The sequence below is a fragment of the Polyodon spathula genome, chromosome 5, assembly GCF_017654505.1.
Source record: "Polyodon spathula isolate WHYD16114869_AA chromosome 5, ASM1765450v1, whole genome shotgun sequence".
Lineage (NCBI taxonomy): Eukaryota > Metazoa > Chordata > Actinopteri > Acipenseriformes > Polyodontidae > Polyodon > Polyodon spathula.
In genome coordinates, this window is record NC_054538.1 from 17,078,568 (window position 1) to 17,102,415 (window position 23,848).

The 23,848-nt window shown below is 35.9% G+C and overlaps 2 protein-coding genes across 3 annotated transcripts in view; one reads left to right on the forward strand and one right to left on the reverse strand.

Moving 5' to 3' along the window:
- ak9 (adenylate kinase 9) overlaps nucleotides 1-14,138 on the reverse strand; it is a 39,082-nt gene extending 24,944 nt beyond the window's left edge. Inside the window, exons 1-12 of the mRNA XM_041249906.1 lie at nucleotides 14,066-14,138; nucleotides 13,156-13,289; nucleotides 11,910-11,973; nucleotides 11,763-11,815; nucleotides 10,954-11,050; nucleotides 10,448-10,560; nucleotides 9,733-9,903; nucleotides 5,044-5,166; nucleotides 4,195-4,269; nucleotides 3,323-3,412; nucleotides 2,934-3,073; nucleotides 1,791-1,971 (exon numbers count right to left, since the gene is read on the reverse strand). Of these exons, the coding sequence (XP_041105840.1) occupies nucleotides 1,791-1,971; nucleotides 2,934-3,073; nucleotides 3,323-3,412; nucleotides 4,195-4,269; nucleotides 5,044-5,166; nucleotides 9,733-9,903; nucleotides 10,448-10,560; nucleotides 10,954-11,050; nucleotides 11,763-11,815; nucleotides 11,910-11,973; nucleotides 13,156-13,281 (1,233 nt within the window). The 5' untranslated portion in view covers nucleotides 13,282-13,289; nucleotides 14,066-14,138. The remainder of the gene's footprint in view (nucleotides 1-1,790; nucleotides 1,972-2,933; nucleotides 3,074-3,322; nucleotides 3,413-4,194; nucleotides 4,270-5,043; nucleotides 5,167-9,732; nucleotides 9,904-10,447; nucleotides 10,561-10,953; nucleotides 11,051-11,762; nucleotides 11,816-11,909; nucleotides 11,974-13,155; nucleotides 13,290-14,065) is intronic.
- Nucleotides 14,139-14,628: 490 nt separating this feature from the next.
- fig4a (FIG4 phosphoinositide 5-phosphatase a) overlaps nucleotides 14,629-23,848 on the forward strand; it is an 81,556-nt gene continuing 72,336 nt past the window's right edge. Inside the window, exons 1-7 of one of the 2 annotated variants that reach the window (XM_041249908.1) lie at nucleotides 14,629-14,672; nucleotides 15,882-16,004; nucleotides 17,316-17,414; nucleotides 18,334-18,457; nucleotides 19,751-19,907; nucleotides 20,544-20,594; nucleotides 23,636-23,781. In XM_041249908.1, the coding sequence (XP_041105842.1) occupies nucleotides 15,942-16,004; nucleotides 17,316-17,414; nucleotides 18,334-18,457; nucleotides 19,751-19,907; nucleotides 20,544-20,594; nucleotides 23,636-23,781 (640 nt within the window). In that variant the 5' untranslated portion in view covers nucleotides 14,629-14,672; nucleotides 15,882-15,941. Of the gene's footprint in view, nucleotides 14,673-15,177; nucleotides 15,437-15,881; nucleotides 16,005-17,315; nucleotides 17,415-18,333; nucleotides 18,458-19,750; nucleotides 19,908-20,543; nucleotides 20,595-23,635; nucleotides 23,782-23,848 lie in introns of those variants that run through there. The other variant, XM_041249907.1, reaches the window with a different exon arrangement.

Genomic DNA, 23,848 nt, shown 5'->3' on the forward strand with positions numbered 1-23,848 from the left:
CATGTAAATGGTTTATCGCAAATTCTTATCTAGAAAACTCATATTTCAAATATGCATTATATCTAAACATACTGAATGAGATGATCACTGAATGAGGGAGTTAATCTTTTAACTGGATATACAGTGGTTTGCAGAAGTATTTACCCCCCTGAAAAGTTTTCACAATTTGTTGGTAACTGAGCGTACTCCACAACGCTATCAAATTAGACTTTACATGTAGAATCTACACAAACTACTCCACGTTGATAAAGTTAAAAAAATGCATATAGAGTGTAAATAAGTAAGGTTTACAGAGAAAAACAGATTAATCTCAGTTGCATAAGTATTCAACCCCTTTGCTACTGCAGCCCTAAATAAGCTCAGGTGCAACTGATTTGTTTGAAAGGTCACAACATTAGTGAAATGGTTTCAGCCTGGGTGTACTCAAAGTGGTTTAACTAGTAGATAATTTCCCTCAGGTATATAAAGACTTTCAAGCTGCAACTTGCATAGTGATCCAACAAAGCAACCATGACGACCAATGAGCTTTCGAAACAAGGCAGGGATAAAGTGGTAGAGAGGCACAGAGCAGGAGAAGGGTACAAGAAAATTTCAAAGGCGCTGATTATCCCTCTCAGCACAGTGAAGTCCATCATTAAGAAGTGGAAGATACATCATACCACCCAGACACTACCCAGATCAGGTCGCCCTCCCAAACTGAGCAGCCGGGCATGCAGGAAACTGGTTTGGGATTTCACTTTGCAGCCAACAATGACTTTGAGAGATCTGGAAAGTTCTGTGCCTGAGATGGGAATCAGTGTTCACACATCAACAATAAGCCAGTCCCTACACAAAGCTGGCCTGTATAGATGGGTGGCAAGAAAGAAGCCATTACTCAAAAAGCCTCAACTTAAAACACTAGGAGTTTGCGAAAAAAACATGTAGATGATACTGCAGACACATGGAAAAAGGTTTTGTGGTCCGACAAAGCAAATTTAACTTTTCGGTCTAGATTCCAAGCATTACGTCTGGCGCAAGCCCAACACTGCACATCACTCAGTCAACTGCAACCCAACTGTCAAGCATGGTAGTGGCAGCATCATTTTATAGGGATGCTTCTCTTCAGCAGGGACTGGGAAGTTTGTCAGGATAGAGGGGAGAATGGATGGTACAAGTGCAGATGAATCCTTAAGGAAAACATGCTTGAGTCAGCCAAGACTCTGAAACGGGAGGAAATTCACATTTCAGCAGGACAATGACCCGAGCACACAGCCAAAGCCAAAGCCACATTGTTGTCGTTGAACAAGACGAGAATTAATGTTCTTGAGTGGCCCAGTCAAAGTCCTGACTTGAATCCAATCGAAAATTTATGGCAAGACTTGATGATTGCAGTCCATCGACGATCCCCAACAAACGTATCAGAACTGGATCAATTTTCCAGTGAAGAATGGGCAAACATTTCACCATCCTACTGTGCAAAGCCAGTAGAGACCTATCCAAAAAGAAGACTCATAGCAGTAATTGCTGCAAATGGTGCTTCTACCAAGTACTGACTTAAGGGGCTGAATACTTGTGCAACCAGTAAATTTCATTTTGTACATTTCTTTTGCAAGTTTTGCTGACATTCAACCTCCTCCTTATATAACACTGTTCAGTTTAACCACTACAGCTTTGAATAAAAAAAAAGTTTGCTTTTTTGTGTATACAATATTTGTAATTCAACAAAATGTGACATTATTGGTAGGGGGTGAATATTTCTGCAAACCACTACATGCATCCTTTTACCAGTTTCTGTGTTCACTTATAACTACCTTTGCACCATATTTTTCTGCAATTAAATTGCAAAGTGTTGTTTTCCCTGAGGATGGTGGTCCCACAACCACTACTTTACAGGGGGGCCTAGGCATGGGGGGCAGGAGATATGGCTGAGGGTTTGACATAAATTTGTCCAGGGCTTCTTGGGTTGAAAGCACATATATTTTATCTAGGAACCTGTAAATAAAACATAAGAATAAAATCAATCATTTAAATAAGCAAATATGTGACATAAATCACCTGTAAATACACATGTACAAGCAAAAATGTAAATGTGATATTCTCAATAACTTGCGCTAAAGAACTCACAGTACAGCACAATTAAATAAGTGATTCCCCACATATATGTAAAATTTATTGTGACATATAAACAGATGGACACACAGACAGTCTCCATACAGTGTACTCCCAGATTCTGATATTCTGTTCATCTTGTGTTAAAGAATGTGCTTTTCATTACAATTGGATAAGCATCTTTCTTGGTTGAATTTAGTTTGTAATCTTCTTAACCAATAGTATGAACTACTTCATTTCTGACACTGTGTGGTTATACAAACCATGCTTTCGGGCCACTGTGCTGACACTCTGATGGAAATACATGACAATTTTGGAAAAGCAAACCAGCAGTGTTGTTGTAGGAGGAAGCATGATTTGGATGCACAATGAAGCTAAGCCAAATCCTCTTTCTTAAGCTAAATGTTTCAGAGTTTTTATTCCACAGCTGATTTATGCCATGGCATGAAACAAGTATATAAAAATATATTGCTGTGGTACATACAAAACAGCACACCGCAAAGGTAAAGTACCGGTAATGCATTTATTATAAACACCACAAGGTACCCCTTAAATATGTAACATTCTTCATAAATATTGTCATTGTAACATGTTTTAAGAGGGTTTAATATTATGTGAACCATTTCAGGAAAGAGTTATGTTTATAATCCACCACTTCTTTCAGACATAACTTCATATTTCTATTTTAAATAAAAAATGCACAGGGGCTTTTCCTCGTCTGACTGTCATTTTGAGACCCACGAGTGACATTATCATCACTTTCTCATTTAAATTACAAAGCATTGGTAGGGTGTCTAGAATGTGTCGTAAAGATCCTGCATTAGGAGGGATGAAATGCAATTTACCCAACAGAGAAATTTGGTTTTCCCATAATGATGTGTCCTTGTTTCAAAGCTACAGGGCAGGCCCGACCCCACCGACTCCTTCGCCACCTGTATCTTGGAGCCACCATATTACTGGCTGAAAGGGTTCTCAACAGCTCTTCCTGTGTGCAGAAACAATGCAACAGGTAGCGCTAAATGAAAAGCCTGCCAAGTGAATGCATATGACTACTGAACTAAATAACTATTGCAAATACAATCACTTCCACTAGCTGGCTCTATGGAGACATACACCATGTTTTTAAAACAGACTGTTAAAAAAAGACTGCTTGTTAATTTTGTAGAGAGTGTACAGAAATAAAAATACAAACATTTTATGGTTATAAATATCTGACTCTGCCCATTCCACTTACAGTATCAATCTCCTCTTCCTCTGACTCCAGTAATCTGACTGCCACCGCCGCACTTCTCAGGCCCATGGACTCCAGTCGGGATATTACTGACTGCCAGGAAAGAAGTGATTGGACAATTTCATAGTGGCAATGGAGAAAACTGCCTAAGATAGTACCCAGTCATTTACTAAGCTATACTAATAATAAATCATTTTTCATATATAGTTGGAAAGCATGGCTCACTTGGTTACATTTCATTCAATGTTACGCAGAATGTGTGCATTCTTACAGAACCAATCAGTGAAATAAATTCAGTTTTGAGCTACAGTATTAGTAACATGAAAAAGCAGATCCCAACACAAACCACATCAGGTGTATACACATGTAAAACTGATTCCTCAGCATAAGGACAGAGGCTCCAATATACCTTTACCTTTAGTGGCAGCGTATGCAGTGTACAGCTATGGCCAAAAGTTTTGCATCACCCTAAAGAATGAATTCATTTTGCTTCATAAAGTCGAACAAAACCTGCCGAATAATGTTAAGTTAAATTAATTACATACCGCTTTGTAGTTTTCCATATAAAGTACTTAACGAAAAACTGACAAAAATGGAAAAATGTGACATTTCAAAATCTTCTGATAGACTTTTGCTATATCATTTTCTAGTTTCTTTGATTACATGATGTTAAATGAAATATCTAAATTATGTTCATATGTTTAATTTTTATTATGTTTCAATTCTAATATTCTAGGTGATGCAAATATTTTGGCCACAGCTGTATTTTATAAAATTTTATTGAAAAATATTCTGTAAAAAATGTGTGAAAGCATTTTATGAAATACAGTTAAAAAAAATAAACATATGACCTTGGAGCAAACCTCAGGACTCACCATATACAGCTCATTGGGACTCATGTTGCCTTCCAGTTCAATCAGGTACTGCGGATCATGATCAGCCATATAATCCTGCATAGAACAAAGTAATAAGGCAAGTCTCATGCACTGAAAAGAACTGATAACTCACATTTAAAATTGTTTCTCTCTTATTAGCACAAGCAACATTCCAACTACCCCGCCCTTCATATGGTTCTTTTTTTTCTTCTTAATACAGTACTATAAAATTGGAATATGCAGATATGTGAAGCACTCTATATGAACAGTTGCTTCAATGGCATAGCTGTGATGTTCTAGCTGCAAACTAGCTAGAAATATGTATATTTCTGAATTAATGAAAAAAATAACTTAAATAAACAACAACAAGAAATAAAACTTAAATATCCTCAGTACAATGGGGGCGGGGGGGGGGGGGGGGGGCGCAGTAGTATGTTAATAAATATAACAAGAGATTATAACACGATGCATTTAAAAGGTATAACTGTTTTATATATCAGTGCAAGAAAAAGTTGCATGAGCAACTAAAACAACAGAGCAGTGTATATGTCCATGTAGACCTTTTTTGGGAGTTTTCCACCAACTGAGAACTTTTAATTGGCCTCTGTTTCTCAAGGGCTCGTTGTTTTTGTGTAGATGTAAAACAGATGTATCTGATTACACTGTTTAAACTGTAAACCCCTTCAAACAACATACATTTTATTTTTGTCAGTATCCTTCTTCTAGAAATAAATAGCCAAAGTTTTGGCCACACTACAATCATTATAGTACAATCAATTAAAATACTTTCATTTTATTTTGGAAAAACTTTAGAAAATGCGTGATAATGCTTTATGAATGTGTGCATACCTCTAAAGGAATGAGTAAGGTGTCTTTATAAAGTGCAATGCTTCTCTCTGAGTTTTCCAAAAAGTCTTCTGGCCGTTTCACAAGTTGAGCAACATTCTCTTTTTGGAGTTCACTTTCCTCTGCCTACAAAACATTTTAAATACAAATAACCATTATGGACACGGTAATTTTTGTAAACAGAAGTCCATAAGTTGAGCCACATAATTCCCCTGAAAAAAAAAAAAACAGTAAATAAACAAAACACAACATAAATATAATAATAAAAAAGTAAAAACAGGAAAAAAAAACAGCTACATTAGTCCAAGGTATGAACAAAGTAAAGAAATACCTACAAACTAACCTGTGGTCACTATTCCAGTACAATATTTATCTGTAGTTGTTGCAGAAAACTAAAATTACTTTTCCTTATGTAGCTCACAAACAAAGTAGGTTACAGAGTTAATTGTCAAACAGGAAATTGAATCATATACAAGGACTATGGGAAACTGTAACAAAGTGCCCGCCCCTGTGTATATTATCTGTTATGTGTTGCGTGTGGTGTGTTTAAATGTTGGTGTATAGACATTGGTACACGGGATATAAACGGGTCTGTGTAACACGAGTGTTTAAAAATGTATATGTGTATTTAGGCACGAGGATTGCACAGCACTTCACGTGCAAGTAAAATGTAGTAATATGTGAGCACGGGGAATTGCACTTTATTAATTCACGTGCTGGGATTCAAGTGAATAATTAATTGGTAATTGAATCCCAGCACAATAGTATATATAGATGCACATTGTCACATACTGGCGGTTGGGTGTTCGGTGAGCGGAGAACGGGATTGGAGACGGAGGAAATAAGTAAAGTAATAATAATAACAAAGTATCTGCTCACCGTGTTTGTCAGTGTCTGTCCGTGCACCGTTTTGTTAAGTTTAGTCTGTTTTCGTTTGTCTATTTATTTTGGCGTAGAGTGCCGTGTCCTGTGTTTTTCGTGTTTGTGTAAACCTTTTATTTTGTATTAAACCGGCGCCAACAGGCGTCTTCATCACTTCATTTCATCCGTCCTGTGTTTTGTGTATTGCATTACCGTTCCTGGTTCTGACGCCGCCCACTTCGGCCGTCTCTGTGACAGAAACCTATGACCCCTAGGTCAAGGTCAGGGATTACCAGTCTGATTTGGATTCATCTGGATAATCTGATTTGGATAATATTTTGTAAAATGTTAGGTGCCAACCTGATTCATATTGATTTTGAACAACATTTGTAAATTACACTCAAAATAGCCATACATTCTTTATTTCCATTCTCAAATTAGACCCAACTCTCTGTTCTTGTCTGAGTTTGGTGAACTGTTGGCTATGCCCACTGCCATACATGATAGAATTGTGGTCCTGGGTGACTTCAATGTACATGCTGACATGGACGGACATTCCCTTGAAAAGGATTTTACAATTTCGCTTGAGTCCGTTGGTTTTGTTCAACATGTATCAGGCCCAACTCACATTCATGGTCATACACTTGATCTAATTATCACCTGTGGTCTTGACATCCAGAATTTGTCCATCAACGATCTTGCAATCTCGGACCATTCTGCTATGATTTTTAACTAATAATACCTAGCCCAATAAAACCCCTAGAATATGATATTAAAACGTGTTCCCTTAATTGCTCCACTGAAAAATTCTTGGAAGCTTTATCTACTTCAGCACCTATTCATTCAGGATCAGTTAATGTACTGGTGGACATTTACAGCTCCACACTAAGTAGTATCTTGGTATCCCAGTGGTTTAATGACACAACTCTGAAGCTTAAACGTACATGTTGTAAGCTGGAACAATACCAAATTATAGGTCTTTTATCTCGCCTGGAAAGATGGTCTGATTAAATAGAAGGTTGCCCTGTGTTCAGCTAGATCATGATACTACTCAACTATGATTGAAAAAAATAAAAACAATCCTTGCTTGCACAGGCTGTGATGACTTCATGGATCACTTTAATAATACAATTATTAATATAAGAAATCACATATCAGATAGCACACTCAACCTAGATGAGACATTCTGCAATACTGATAAAACTAAAGCAGATTCAATGTTTGCATCCTTTGCTTCTATCAACCAGCCTGATCTGACTGTTGATGGGACAAAATCAACTACATGTGCTTTAGATCCTATTCCCACTAAATTCTGTAAACAAGTATTTTCTAACGTAGATACCACGGTCTTAAGTATTATAAATGGTTCTGTCATCTGGTATTGCTCTCAGCTCCTTTAAGGTCACTGTAATAAAATCATTACTTAAAAAATCAACCCTAGAACCAAATGTTCTTAATAACTTTAGGCCAATCTCAAATCTATCCTTTTTATCCAAAGTTCTAGAGAGAGCAGTGGCTAAACAACTGAATACATTCCTTACAGCAAATAATCTATATGAAAAATTTCAGTCTGTTTGATACCACTGACCATTCAATTCTGATTGGACGTCTTGAGAATCTTTTTTGGAATATCGGGTAGTGTCTTATCATAGTTTAAATCTTTCAAATAGGTTTCAATATGTTTGAATTGATGAACATTCCCCTGTGTTAAATGTGGAGTCCCACAAACTTCTCTTCTTGGGCCAGTTTTGTTCTCCGTCTACATGCTGCCTTTGGGTGATGTTATCCGTAGACATGAGGTCAATTTTCATTGCTATGCAGATGATACCCAATTATATTTATCCCTTAAACCAGGTGACAACTCAATCGCAAATATCCTTACTATCTGTCTGGCTGACCTTAAACAATGGGTGTCTGTGACAGGGCGAGTAGCCCTGTAAATGTATTGTATTTTTAGAATGGTCTCTCCCATTCCTCCCCTGTACTATTTTGTATTTGTTTATTATGATTTACTTACTGTATTTAAGACGGTGAAAGCCGTGGTTATTGTTTTTGTATTTATTTATTGTATTTAAATATGACGCCATAGCTGTGCATTTGTTTTGTTATTGTTTTGTTGTTATTTGGAAACGTGTTCTAGCAGAGGCGAGGTAATAGCTCGTCCTCTGCAAGGATTAATTAATAAAACTTGTGCAGGTTGTGGCCGAGGGGTAATAGAATAATTACTAGCTAGCTAAACCCCTCAGCCACTGTATAAAAAGCCTGCAGCTCTCCATGTTCCAGGTGGGTGTTCGAGAGGCGGAACGAGAGCGAGAGAGGAGAGAAATTTAAAATAATAAAAGCTAAAGGATCCGTGAAGGCTACTGCCCAGCCGGACCTTTAGTGTTTTGTGTTCGTGATTTGTTTTTGCTTGAACTTTTATTTTTGTGCTCTGTGAGCAAAGTGTTTGTTTGTTCAATTATTTTATTTATTTTTGTATTTAAATAAATGGTGTGTGTCTTTTTGCCCTGCAGTACTGCCTTTGTTTTTTCTTTCTGTTCCTGCATCTGGCCTGACATCACCACTCGCCAGCCTGTCACAGTGTCAAAAAACTGTTCAAGTCTATTAAAACAGAGGTAATGTTATTGGGATCAAAAAATCAATTAAACAGTACAAATGCAAATTCTTGCAGTTGACAGCTTCCCATTTAAGCTGATGTCTGAAATGAGAAATCTGGGTGTCATTTTTGACCAAGATATCTCAATTGAACCTCATATTAGAAAAATAACTAGTGTCTTTTTCTCATTTAAGAAATATTGCTAAACTAAGACACTTTCTTTCCATGGAAGATGCAGAGAGACTGATGTATGCTTTCATAACATCTAGATTGGATTATTGCAATGCTCTTTTTCTGGTATTCCCAGATATGTGTTCTCCTAACTGTAACTTGTGCAAAATGCTGCTGCCAGGGTTTTAACAATATGTAGAAGACATGATCACATTAATCCGGTAATGGCTGCCCAACATCGGCTTCCTGTAAGGTTTAGGGTCAATTTTAAGGTCATACTTATTACATACAAAGCATTGAATGGTTTCGCTTCTTCATATTTAAATGATATTTAATCCCATATATACCTAGACGACCACTGCAATCCCAGGATGCAGCAATGCTTACAGTCCATAAGGTATCAAAAAAGAACACAGGTGGTAGAGCATTTCTCTTTTGGGCCCCCGAATTATGAAATTTTCAAGGAAATCTATTAAACGAAAATAGGTCATGCTTGCAATCTTCTGCAAGGGAGTGCTTAAATGCTATCATGATGATGTAAGGTAATGGCAGCAATTTTGTCTGAAAAGTGAACAGAAAATAAAAAATAAATATACCTCACCAGTAAATTATTGTCTGTTTCTCTTTGTGGTTGTCTCCAAAATTATTAAAATTTAAGTAACATCGAGGAGCAATCGATTTAGACTTCTTCCTTTATTGTGCTAAACTGAAAGTGTGTAAGAGGGGCCCATTAAAAATAAATATGACATTTGTACACTAAATCACTGTTTAAAAGTCTGCTTTAGTTGTACTGCTGAATGGTCTAAATCAACATTTTACCTACTGCATTACTGGCAACCAAATTGTGAACATCTCTCACTCAGAATCTGCTTTTTCAAAATGTTCTATTGTGTTGCCTCCCTAAGCCATGGGGGAGCCAGATCAAGTGTGACGCCCCCTATGGAATCCCCAGCGCAAAGCCAGGACACTCCCCTGACTATGATTCATTCTGCGGCCACACCTTTACCAGGTGAGCCACTCACATATCCCCTTAATATCCCAAAACATCTTAAAGCAGAGCATACCTCCTGCTCCTCTTCTTCTTCCTCCTCTTCTGCCTCTTCCATTTCTCCAGTTAGTTTTTTCTTTTTTTTCTCTACTTTCTCAGGGTCCCACTGTTCCTTCTGGTACAACTGCCCTGTTTCTGGATGTTGCCTTTGCCCAGACAGCCGATTGCACAGGTCATAGTCAGGACACTAATTCAATTAAAAAGCATCAAGGACTTGTAAGGGACAAATACACCGTCTGTTACAGACACGGTTATTTAAAACATGTGAGGATACTGAAGAACAATTGGATGGAACATTTTCAACTAGCTAATGTACACATTGCCATCTCTGAGAACATTCCACTTAGTGTGCTGAACAAATACTACTGTCATAATGTTAAAGCTTAAATGTTTAATTCGACAGGGAACAACAAAAAAAAAAAAAGTATAGGACCTTTTTTGACTGTTCTGCCTGCCACTACTGGCAAGCTCTGACATATACTGTAAAATCAATTGATCAGTAACTACGTAGATGATCATTTAAGTTGAAAAAGCGTTTGCTTGAAACTATTATAATGAACTTTATATTGGGGGGTGATGTTATATTACTTTGTCAGTTAGGTTTCTTTGAATTATAGGAGCTTGCTTAAAGTCAGTGATGGAATGACATTTTTTTTAATTTTAAAAAAATCAGTACACATCAATGGCAGACGTAAAGAACTGGTCCACGTAATGCATTATGAATACGTTACCTTAATGTTTATGATGAAATCTGGTTTCAGCTTCAGATTTTTTATCAGCTCCATCTGCTCTGAGATCTTAAGGTAATCCTCTGACATGGAAGGAAGACTACATAGAACATAACCTGCAAAATAGTTCAAATTCATAGAGGTTTAAGAACAAAACAAGTGTGCCACGTCTTGTCATTTATTCAGTATCTGCTGCTTTTGTATGTTTGTTGAGTTGTTGGTGAGAAATTTTTCCAAATATTCTGGGAATTTCTTGCACAGTTCTAGAATCTATCAGGAATGTATACATTATATTATAAGGGCAAATATAATTAAAATATTCTAATTACTCATTTGAATAAGTTTAATATTTTTTTCTATAATACTTATATTACTGTTACTTGCAAAGTGGCAGTACGAAATTCGGAATAACACAAAACAATTCTTTACTTTGCTTCTGACAGCATCTGCAGCTTTCATGTTCTGCTATACTGAATTTTGAATTAGATACTGTAGTTAATCTTTATTACCATGATGTTCAACTTCTGGTGAGTTAATCTTGTCCAGAATAATCTTTATGACCAGCTCTTCATGAATGCTTAGTCCTTGATTAAGCAACTCCATAAACTTGTAAGAAAAAAAACTTAATAAATACACACCGAATTGCAGGCTAATTTCTTAGTACTGGAATAAACATGTATTTTTAATATTTCAATATTTTTCCAAAATTCAGATGAATATTAAAAAAATATTTAATTTTAAAAGTTACATTTTTTTACCACCCCTTGCCCAATTGTGATGGTTGCAAATCATTCTGATTGGTTCTTATTGTAGTTTGTTTAACTATAAAAAGAAACGTCTTTATAGCTGTTCATTATAAGACACTACTGCTGATCTAGCCCAGGTTACATAAGACAATGGCAGGAAACTAGAACAGAAGAGCCGCTCCTAAACAGGTCAGAACATCTTAACACAGAAAATATCAAAACTTAAAAATATTTTACTAATTGCAATGGAGCCTCTCAGAATAATTGCAAACATCACAAAATGGAAAGGGGCAGTAAAGAAATTGTTTAAAAAACTACTACTCACAATGGACGTTCAATAAAACAACATGCACTATTTAAATACTACAAAATAAAACAAAATACAAATCTGTGGGGGTCGAGTGTCAAGGATGAACCAAGGTTACCACATTTTATAGTGAATGGAATAATTGATCTCATTTTACAATCTGATACGGTTTTGCATTAATGGTAACCTGGCTTCTCCACAGACATTACACCTCCCTAATTATTTTCCGTAATCGGAATTGCAACTAGCAAGAACTGTAACTTACCTTTAAGCCATGCTCTGTCTTAATGGCAATATGGTGCTTTATAAGTTCAGTAGCTGAAAGTTAACATACATGAAAATTATACAACATGGTTCACATTTCCAACATAAAGATGGCAAATAATTTGTGTGATTCCAGACAGTAACCTACCACTAATAAGGATGCATTTCCACGTCTCTGATAATCTCTTGGCTAGTGTGAACTTGCCTATGCTCTGTAATTCAGAAAATAAATGTACAGATTTTAAGAGTCAATGTATTGAAAGTTTTGATGAAGAGCTTTTCAAATGGTAATTACATTTAAAATGTTATAAATTGCTTACATATACAGAGGAGTCTCATAATCTCATTCATTCTCCATAAACATATAGGTACAAATATTGTTTGCATTCATAGTTTATTGTATATATGCAAATGCAATCTGAAATGTGTATAGGTATAAGTGCTAAAGGTTTTGAAAAGAAAATTCAAGGCTATTAAGGTGTTCACCAAGAGAACATGATGGGTTTACAGTTCTGGCCAGAAGTTTTGCATCACCTAGAATTTTAGGATTGAGACATTTTAAAATGTAACATGAAATGCTGTACTACTATTATGGCTTCCAGTGCACTTTTGCATATCATTTTGTAGTTTCTTTGATTACATGATGTTAAATTTTATATATATATATATATATATATATATATATATATATATATATATATATATATATATATATGTGTGTGTGTGTGTGTGTGAAGATAGCAGTGTGTGTATATGTATGTATATATATATATATATATATATATATATATATATATTTTTATATTTATTATTATTTAACATCATGTAATCAAATATAAATAAAATATTTTATTTAACATCATGTAATCAAAGAAACTACAAAATGATATGCAAAAGTGCACTGGAAGCCATAATGTAGTACAGCATTTCATGTTAGATTTTAAAATGTCACATTTTTCGATTTCTGTCCATCTTTCGCTACGTATATGGAAAACTACAAAGTGGTATGTAATTCAATATGTTAACGTAACATTATTCAGTAGGTTTCAGTCGACTTTTTGAAGCAAATTTTACATTAGTTAATTCTATATGTTGATGCAAAACCTTTGGCCATAACATGTTGGATGAGGAACCTAAAGTCTTGCAGGCATTGTAGGTAGGGTCTTGCTTTGTATTCCCACTTGATATTGGAAACAAGTACAGGCACTGGCACACACAGACACATCTATATGCAATTTTCCAGGGGCCGGTTGCATATAGATGTGTCTGTGTGGTGACAAAATATGAAACTTATAAGTGATAAACTATCATCACATTGTACAATCAGACAACATCAAAACGGTGGAAATAATGATGTTCAGTCAGTTAAGCACTAGAAGTTGTCCTCAACTCACAGGCTTTCCAATAATAATAAAGCATGTTGGTTTTGATAGAAGAATCTCTTTTTCAGCTTCATCTTCATCAAATTTGTCAAGAAATTGGATCTGTTCCTGGATCCGTCCATTTTCTGCGGGGTCCATATTTCTACCTTAAAAGGAGTAAAGTTGTTTGGATTTTTCCCACTCCTGATCAACAGATACTACAGAGTTGATCAGTCAATTACTCTAATATAGTTATGTCCATTTGTATTTATTTGTCAGTATTAGACACTAAGAATATTTAATTACCCTACTGCTTTAGTATGTTTAGTAATACGTCTCCACTAGAAATGTGTTTTCAAAGTCAAAGGAATTGGATCCAGTTTATTTGAAAACGCATTTTAAAAGAAAAATTATCATTCGGACTTTGCGACATATTAATTGGCCGTTTTTAGAAGGCGTCCGAATACTGTACTCATCTAGTATTGAATCATCTAAGTATACTCATCTAAGTATGCATGTGTATTGCCTGAACGGCATGTTGCGATCTAGTGTTCGTTCTCAATAGCTTTGTTGTACAACTTGTTGTACTAGTTGCTAGGTGACAGGACATTGAGAGCTGACAGAATAACTTTTTTTCCCTTTTTTTTTTTTGTTTGTTACTCATGTACTTGTTTTTCTGCTTGTTTATGAGGACTATTCTAGTCAACTGCGTAAAAACAGACAAACTGTTCTGCATTTTTGCCACTTTTTACTTTATTTCGTATCAATAACACTATCACTCTGCATTTTTCAAACATGAATTTGCTAGTAACCTCTAAACAACATATCTGATTATTTTTGTTTTTGTAATTTAATCTACTATTATGTTCACATACATTTATGTCCCACAATAAGACATACAGTATTACAACAACGTTAAAATGTAAACTAGCTCTTCACTTACACTGTTTACTTTCCTTCGTGTGGCTTTAGCTTCAATCCCCTTTTTTGACTGAATTGTTTTTACCTGTAACCATGGAGATACCGGACGTTCTAATCGGAATGTTGTCAGAGCATAATTTGCATTCTGGGAAAGGCGGGTTTTTTTGTTTCTTTTTTTAACGGAGCTTCACTTTTTACATATTTTTATTTAAACAATTAATCATTACATATATTATAATGCATTTTATTCACATCAAATATGTATACAAACAGAAAATAATATAATGTATATACTTTCCATTTGAAAAAAGACGTATCATGAACATAATCATGTTTTCTTAATTGTTTCTAGAGGACTAATATTTTGGTTTGCTTTTTAAATCCACATTACTAATGAATCATTGGTGCTATTATCGGTACTTTTTGTTTTAACTTTAGTCTAATAAATGTGCTAAAGTTCTGTATTACTTATTCTGGAGATATTTTGCTGTGCAGTTCCCTGACACCAGGAAATAACGACTGTATTTCGAAATCGCGTTTTCAAATTGGTTACCATTTTTGGCTGTGTCGCATTCCGTACTAGCTGATTCACATCAGGACAATCACCTGATGGAAACAAGCTTGCAAAGGTAGCGATATTGAAATCTCTATTATTGTTCATTATTACTGTGGCGTTTGTTTGGATTAAATTTCAGCACTTATCTCACATCCAACTAGTTGACTTTAGGCGTCGTGTTTGTGTTTAAGACTTCATTTTGGTTAAGGCGTTATTTGAGCTGTCTGTTTATATGTATGCGGTTTGTTGTGCTTTAATGTCCACAGTAATTTGCACCGCACTCTGCAAACGCCTTTTCGGTAAGGTTAAAAACACGTAGTCGCATTTACCGGTATAACAAATAACAAATCGAAGAGACCCACGGTTCCCAGATATATCTGGTTATTTAAACTTTGGATACATGACAGTTCAGAAATAATTTTAAAGAAAACTATCCATATTTCATATTTTGTGTCTTATTTTTTTTCATTTTGACTGGTGAAACACATTCTAAGTTAATTTTCTAATATGATTCCACCCAAGCATCCCACTCTTTCTGCACATGTGAAACTAAGATGAAATGAGGGGTTCCCGTTTTAAAATGTAGAGAAGACAAATGTTTGCTAAAGTGACACTTGTTTTTGGTTATATCTGTCAGCATGAAACTCAACGTTTCTTTAGCTGAAAACCGATACGTAATATTTTGTGACCCTCAATCTCCTGGGGGAAAAAAAAAACAAGTTTATCCCAGTTGTCTTGTCACTTTTATATTATTACATCTTCACAGGGCTGGCATTTTGTGGAAGCAGAATTTTTACAAATTGCATCATTTACTCAAATGCACCATTTGATGCCACAGTGAGTAAACAGAGAGATTGACTTTAATTAAGCACATTGTATCATGGCTTATTCAGCTTTAAAAACAATAACAAGTAATAATAAAACCAATAGCCCGGCCAGTGCATTAGTTCAAAGAAGAAGAAAAAACAGTTGGGTAAGCTTTTGAAGCTATTTTAGTGTGCAGCTCATTAGATTTTATTTGCACATAAATACATTATCAGGGAAACAAGATGTACCACAGTAGGGTGAGTATGAACAGCTTGTAATTAATTAATAAATTAAATTAACAATGATGTATAATTAGTTTCATGTACTCCATATTGTCTGTGATCTTGTAGATAAACTTATTGAAAGTTACTTATTGAAATGTTGGATGTTTTGGTACCTGTATAATGTTGTATGTCAGTATGCATATGTGTGCAGTAATTTTAACAGTTATATTCTGTTTTACCTTTGTTTCTAGAGACTTTTCTTCACAGTGTGTTTTCAGAGCCTGTAGACCTTGGAAGACAGCACTGCTATCATGCCTACTTCTGCTCCAATTCTTAACTGTGTGCAGAAGCTTGTTTTGTATGAAACACGAGCTGTAAGTAACAAATATTACAATTTTGGTAGTTTTTTTATTGACAAAAATAGCACAATTACTGGTAAGTAGCAATTATATTTAATACCTAAATATGCCAGTTTTTGATAAAAAATGTGGATCTGCACACTATAAACAAAACCAGAACTTTGTGTTTGCTATATAGATCTCTAGTGTGCATTTTTGATAGAAGCACATCCTTTATAATTTTTTTTTTTTAAAAGCGACTTGGTTATAGAAATATTTATTCCCTTCAGTCTTGCATGTCTTTGGTTATTTTGCCTGGAGAGTAACGTTTTACCCAAGCCTTCTTTCCTGTCATTAACCAACCAGGTGCTTCCCCTGCTGACTGACATGCTTTGCAGGCATTAAAGTGTTTTGACCCAGTAGACAGTAAATGATTTATCAAACCGAGACCAGATCAGACTCAAAAATATTGATCCAATCAGTTTTTTGGGTTTTTTTGGCTTGGAAAAATCCTGAGCCTCAAGTTTGGTGTAAATCAGAGATGGTAGGGTGTTTACCTTTTGGATGATAAAAAGGGCACTATCACATAAATTGAAGTACACACTGGATCACACAACCTAGGTATTACAAATAAAGTAGATCATTTTATTTTTAACACGACAGTGTAACCGCACTCTTCACAAGCTTTTGTCTTGTGATCTTTGTCAGGTTCAAGTAAAAATAAAAGAAGTTTACATTTTAACATTTATTGTATTGTCTAACAAGTAGAAGAAACAAAAACATTGAAATAGAACAGAAACGACAGAACAGCAGTAAGTGAATTATACTATAGATGTGTTAAAAAATGATTCTCTTACAAATGGTCTTCTACATGACTCCAGGCGCTCTTGCATTTCTATTTGACTTCACTGTAGTTTTTGTTTGATTTGCTGCGGTGTTGTTAAATTTGCTGAACAGTACTACCTAATGTACTTCTACTTCACTAGTTCCTTCGTAAAGAAGGTGATTTAGTCCCCTTTTAAGCTGTACCGTGCTTTTGCTGCGCACTTCCTGTATTGTGAGGAATGTGTGTGGTGTGTGCATGCTACGTCACATTCTTGCAACAATGGAAAGAGCATTTGGTTTGTTAACTGCATGGAAACCCTGCCATTGGCATATTTGTTGTTGGAATATATCAGATTTAAAAAATCAAAATACAGGGCTCGCAGATTACTGGTCAGCTTGTTTTGTTCCTGTGCTGCGTGTATTTTAAAAAAAACCAAACCGCTATTTGTATTATTCCTAGAGGATTAGGCAGTGATATGTGATCCAACACACTTCATTGTGGTGTTCTTTTTCCATTTTCAGAGGTATTTCCTTGTTGGAAGCAATCAGGCAGAAACCAAATACCGTGTTTTGAAAATTGATCGCACAGAACCCAAGGATTTGGTTATTATTGATGATAAGGTAGGTACAGAGTGGTTGGAACAACTTGAATGACACAATGCATAATACAAAACATATTTCACAGTTTGTTGAAATGTAATATTGTTGACATTTGTTTTTACCGCTAAATTAACTAATAATTGTGAAAAACATTACAAAAAAAAAAAAAAAAAAAAAAATGGTTTGGAACTGTCTCAAACTAGTTGTAGGAACACTGATGTAAATCATTTTGCTGTATTGATTGTACTGCTAATTATTGTTCCAAATTAAACATTGGCTCGCTCAAGTTTGTCACTCACTTATTAGGATCCCTTCCTATTTGCGTTGGACCTCCTTCTTCAATTTGCAGAAGCATATTCCTGTATATAGTACCTGAACTATGTTATCAAATCAATTCTGAATGTATATCCTTACGGACAGCACAACATTCAATATGATCATACGACTGTCCATCGTGATAGGTAATTCCTGGGATAGTCATTATCTGTGTCCAACTCAATTCCCAGATTGCAATCCAGTTGAGAAATGGTATGAACTTGTAAATTGAAATTGGGAATGTTTCTGCATTCTGCATTTACGCTGTTGACAGGTACTGTTAAGCACTGCAGAGCAACTACAGCAAGAGCTGCAAATCGGGGTTGCATGCTTGTAGGTTTTGCATTATCAAGGTTATGCAGAGCTGCATTTCCAAAATAATTCGCACAAACAGGAAATGTGTTTTTAATGAATTTGTACTATAATGGTTTTAAATGCTTGTTTTTACCTGTTGATCATATGGCACGTTCTGCGGTTCAGCTGCTTTTGAATAACGTTTCCTGCAGATATTATATTTTTTGGTTGTTCTAGAAAAGGTTGTATAATCTGGTTTGCTAACACAGGGAAATGGAAACATGTTTGTAGGATTCTACAGAGTGGAGAAATAAATATGTTTTTTTGTTAGCATGTGTACAACCCTCAAGAAGTGAGGGAACTTCTCGGGCGCTTAGATTTGGGGAACCGGACAAAAATCGGACAGAAAGGATCTTCGGGACTGTCGAGATCTGTTTCTGCTTTTGGCATTGTTGGTAAGAACCTTGGATAATGACATTTGAAGTGGTCTGTTTTAACAATTTAAAAAGTGGCGGGTCTCACTAACACCACCACCTACATCTTTTAAAAGTGGGTCTATAAGTCAGGCCTGGGAGGACATCCCCGCTGAAATAATACAGTTAAACAGCGATGATATTTAGATACTCCACTGTGTAGATTGTTAAAGTAACCCCCTTTATCTCTGTTGTCATTTTTTCTCTTATTTTGTTCCCAGAACAGCTGTTTTATTAATGCTAAGGCTAGGGAATGTAACAAATTCTGCATGCTCTCTGATATGTCTTGAATTAGCTAGAAATAAAATGTGTTCAAATCAAAGAAAGCAATACAGAAAAGCCTGTGACATCAAGTCTCTGACACCACACAGACTAAACCTTTAGACATACACTAAGCAGTAAGATAGTTGAATAATATTAGACTGGGATTCTCTAGCTTTAAGGAAATGCATCAGATTGATGATGTACAAATGGAACAACTTGACATTTACTGGTAACACCAACATGTAGGTTTTATTCTAAAATATAATAATCTCTCTGTGCAAGCTGACCTGTTTGTGAGTTGTGTAGTCAAGTAGAAATTTTTTTCTTTGCTTAGGATCTACTAGTGGGAGAAATAGAATTAGCATGTGTGTAATACCCAACTTTCTTGTATAATATTTGGGTCCTTTCCTAAGTGTTGCTTTCAAGAGCAAAACATAGATCATTGTGTTGTATTTAAAGTCGAGGTAAGAGGTTTTGAGAGTGCTTATTTACAAATAAGTGTTAACCTTTTTAGCCAAATAGTGCTTACAGGCTATATAGGTCAGTTTGAAAAGCAAGTTATTAATGGGAAAGTCTGTTTTTACTTGTATGAGTTTGCAAAAATTCATTTACACTTCATTCAATAGCACAAGAAACCTAAAGTATGTGGGTATAGGTTTTACTCCCAAAGTAGATGTTTCAGTGCTTTATCATGCTGAGAGAGAGTCATCATTCTTTACCTGAACATAACAGGACCCTAAACCTATAACAGCACTCTGGCGTCAGTTATCCTTTAAAAATAAATTAAATTAAATTAAAACATAATTATGCCAGCTTGATCAAAACTTCCCCCAATGGTAAAATGTATTAAACATGCCATTTAATTCATTAAACATTCATTTCTGAGGGAGGGTGTTTATTGTCATGGGATCTAACACAGATGAAAAACAATATGATGTAGATTCAGACAATATAAAGTGTTTCTTTAACAAGCATGTTAAGTTAATTTTCTTTTTGCTTTTTCAAATACAGGTTTTGTACATTTTTTAGAAGGCTATTACATTGTGTTGATTACAAAACGAAGAAAGATGGCTGATATAGGTGGGCATTCAATCTATAAAATTGAAGATACAAATATGATCTACATTCCAAATGACTCGGTCAGAGTTGCACATCCTGATGAAGCCAGGTAGTTCAAACTTGATGATGACAATGTTGTTATTGTTTATGTTATGTTTTTTCATTAGTCTCCAATGGCAAGATAATTATCCCTGTGGACAAACAAGTCAGCCTGCTTGCAGGGACCCGGTGTGTAAAGTCTACATATCTGGGCTGATTCAAGCTCAGCTTGAAAACTTACTGTACTCCCAATTTAAATGAATCTGCCTGGAAACATTCTACCGGTTAGTTCAGCCACAAATAATGATAGCAGTATATCGAAAAATGTAGTGGTAGGTTAATAAAATATGTGAAGTGTGACCTTTTCAAAAATAATCAGACAAAATAAGAAAATACACCAAACACTGATTGCTCTATGCTAACCATATTGTTATTTGTGCCTTTTCCTCACAGTTACCTAATAATGTGTAATGTCACTGTGGACAAAATGGTCAATAGCCAACTCAATACATTATAATTTGTGTTAGTTTTCATACTGTATTTTAACGTTCTTAAACAAGATTTAATAAAATGCGTACTATAGCCATGTATTACAAAATATGTTATAAAGCATGCTTTTCAGATATTAGTACTAGCAGTAGTACAGTATCACAAACTTGTAACTGGTATTGTGAATGTAATTTAAACATTTTTTTCCACCTTTTAGATATGTGAGGATTTTCCAAAATGTTGATCTGTCTAGCAACTTTTACTTCAGGTAAATTTTATACTGCTGTGTTTTATTTTCTAATCACTTTAATTGTGTACTTTTATTTTGCATACCGTTATGTGAAGAAAATAACATATACCATTTTCACACGGAAATGCAGCTACTGTTCCGTCTCTGAAACATTTTAACGAGTGTGTAAAATACCCTTTCACACAGCATGAAATTGCTCAATCTATGCTGGTGTAATACCGGCATAACCTTTTTACACAGCCAAAGAGATAATGCCGACCCCAAGAAGCGCATATTCAAAACCATAAGATATTTATTTGAAAGAGTATTGTATGTACTTGCGTTAGATGTTTACAATCACGTATGTAATGTATGCAGAGAAATTAATTAAAGGTAACCGCAGGACAAATAATTAAAAAATAATTTTAAAACGCCTGTATACATGTTTTGTTATGGTTTTGCATTTAAATTATTTTAAAAAACAAAAAACTCAACCCAACAACATTAGTTTGACCCACGGTCTGCACTATTATCAGCGATGTGAATGCAACAGAAGCCACTGGTAGATTACAAAAACGCTTAATTAAACTTAGGCTAGGTAGTTGTTAACTTAGTATGTTTTTATTCTCTATTAATTAAATTTTATTCCTTGAAAAAGGCATGAGAGAACCAGATCGTAATTTTTTTTATTGTTTTGGTTTAATATAATATACAGTGGGTTGCGAAAGTATTGACCCCCCTTGGAATTTTTCCTATTTTGTTGCCTTACAACCTGGAATTAAAATGGATTTTTATTTGGATTTCATGTAATGGACATACACAAAATAGTCCAAATTGGTGAAGTGAAATGAAAAAAATAACTTGTTTAAAAAAATTCTAAAAAATAAATAACGGAAAAGTGGTGCATGCATATGTATTCACCCCCTTTGCTATTAAGCCTCTAAATAAGATCTGGTGCAACCAGTTACCTTCAGAAGTCACATAATTAGTTAAATAAAGTCCACCTGTGTGCAATCTAAGTGTCACCTGATCTGTCACATGATCTCGGTATATATACACCTGTTCTGAAAGGGCCCAGAGTCTGCAGCACCACTAAACAAGGGGCACCACCAAGCAAGCGGCACCATGAAGACCAAGGAGCTCTCCAAACAGGTCAGGGACAAAGTTGTGGAGAAGTACAGATCAGGGTTGGGTTATAAAAAAATATCCAATACTTTGAACATCCCACGGAGCACCATTAAAGCCATTATTAAAAAATGGAAAGAATATGGCACCACAACAAACCTGGCAAGAGAGGGCCGCCCACCAAAACTCACGGACCAGGCAAGGAGGGCTATTAATCAGAGAGGCAACAAAGAGACCAAAGATAACCCTGAAGGAGCTGCAAAGCTCCACAGCGGAGATTGGAGTATCTGTCCATAGGACCACTTTAAGCCGTACACTCCACAGAGCTGGGCTTTACGGAAGAGTGGCCAGAAAAAAGCCATTGCTTAAAGAAAAAAATAAGCAAACACGTTTGGTGTTCACCAAAAGGCATGTGGGAGACTCCCCAAACATATGGAAGAAGGTACTCTGGTCAGATGAGACTAAAATTGAGCTTTTTGGCCATCAAGGAAAACGCTATGTCTGGCGCAAACCCAACACCTCTCATCACCCCGAGAACACCATCCCCAAAGTGAAGCATGGTGGTGGCAGCATCATGCTGTGGGGATGTTTTTCATTGGCAGGGACTGGGAAACTGGTCAGAATTGAAGGAATGATGGATGGCGCTGAATACAGGGAAATTCTTGAGGGAAACCTGTTTCAGTCTTCCAGAGATTTCAGACTGGGACGGAGGTTCACCTTCCAGCAGGACAATGACCCTAAGAAAAAAGCAACACTCGAGTGGTTTAAGGGGAAACATTTAAATGTTTTGGAATGGCCTAGTCAAAGCCCAGACCTCAATCCAATTGCGAATCTGTGGTATGACTTAAAGATTGCTGTACACCAGCAGAACCCATCCAACTTGAAGGAGCTGGAGCAGTTTTGCCCTGAAGAATGGGCAAAAATCCCAGTGGCTAGATGTGCCAAGCTTATAGATACATAACTTAAAATACAGACTTGCAGCTGTAATTGCTGCAAAAGGTGGCTCTACAAAGTATTGACTTTGGGGGGGTGAATACTTATGCATGCTCAAGTTTTCTGTTTTTTTGTCTTATTTCTTGTTTGTTTCACAATAAAAAATATTTTGCATCTTCAAAGTGGTAGGCATGTTGTGTAAATCAAATGATACAAACCCCCAAAAAATCAATTTTAATTCCAGGTTGTAAGGCAACAAAATAGGAAAAATGCCAAGGGGGGTCAATACTTTCGCAAGCCACTGTAGCAGGCTAATTCCTATTGAAGTAGGCTACAATATATATTTCATTAAAAAGTTGTCGTTGTTCTTTGTTGAAATTAATGTTCAGCTTTCATATTTTATTGTGTACTACTCATTTAATCAAAGCAAGTAGTGTAAGAAGTTGCTTGTATCTTGCAGCCAGTGTTATTTTACGGCACTCAAGCTGAAACCGCAAAGTAATTTAAAGTAGGCTACAAACGTGGCAGCGGACTGTCTCTCTTTAACGCACACACAACAACTTGCAGACTAAATACAACTGGGTTGAGATTTTAAAAAGAAAGCATTTTACGAGCTTTTTAATTAGATGTACCGGCACTATGACACTGCACTCCCAGATGTTCCGTGGCTGTGCCTCAGCACTGCAGGCATGCACACCCCTTACCTCACTACGCTATAATGACGTGCACGTTGACTTTGAAACCACACCCACTATAGCACTTCAGTGGCGGTATAGAATTTCACACAGGCAGTTATAACGGTTCAGTCCCTTCTCTGAACCACCTCACAAACATAAAACATGACCGTTCTGTGTCGGCATAGGCGATTCACACAGATCTATAAGCCGCTTCAGTGGCGGTTGTGAACCGTCATAACTCCTCTGTGTGAAAATTCCTATAGAATCATATATACAGCTAGTGGCCTGTTTATTCAGGAGCTTGTCTTCATATTGATCTGATGGTCATTTGGTTTGAAATTGTAGCTACAGCTATGACTTGAGCCATTCCCTGCAGTACAATCTCACAGTCCTGAAGATGCCCAGTGAGATGCTGAAGACGGAGGAGGTCTTAACACAGAGTCGTCAGGACAGCTTTGATATCTTTGAAGATGAAGGTTTGCCTACACAAGGTTGGGGTGCATTACTTTGGCATTTTGAGAGACTAACAGATCCTTTTTTTTTAGAACTCAAAAGATC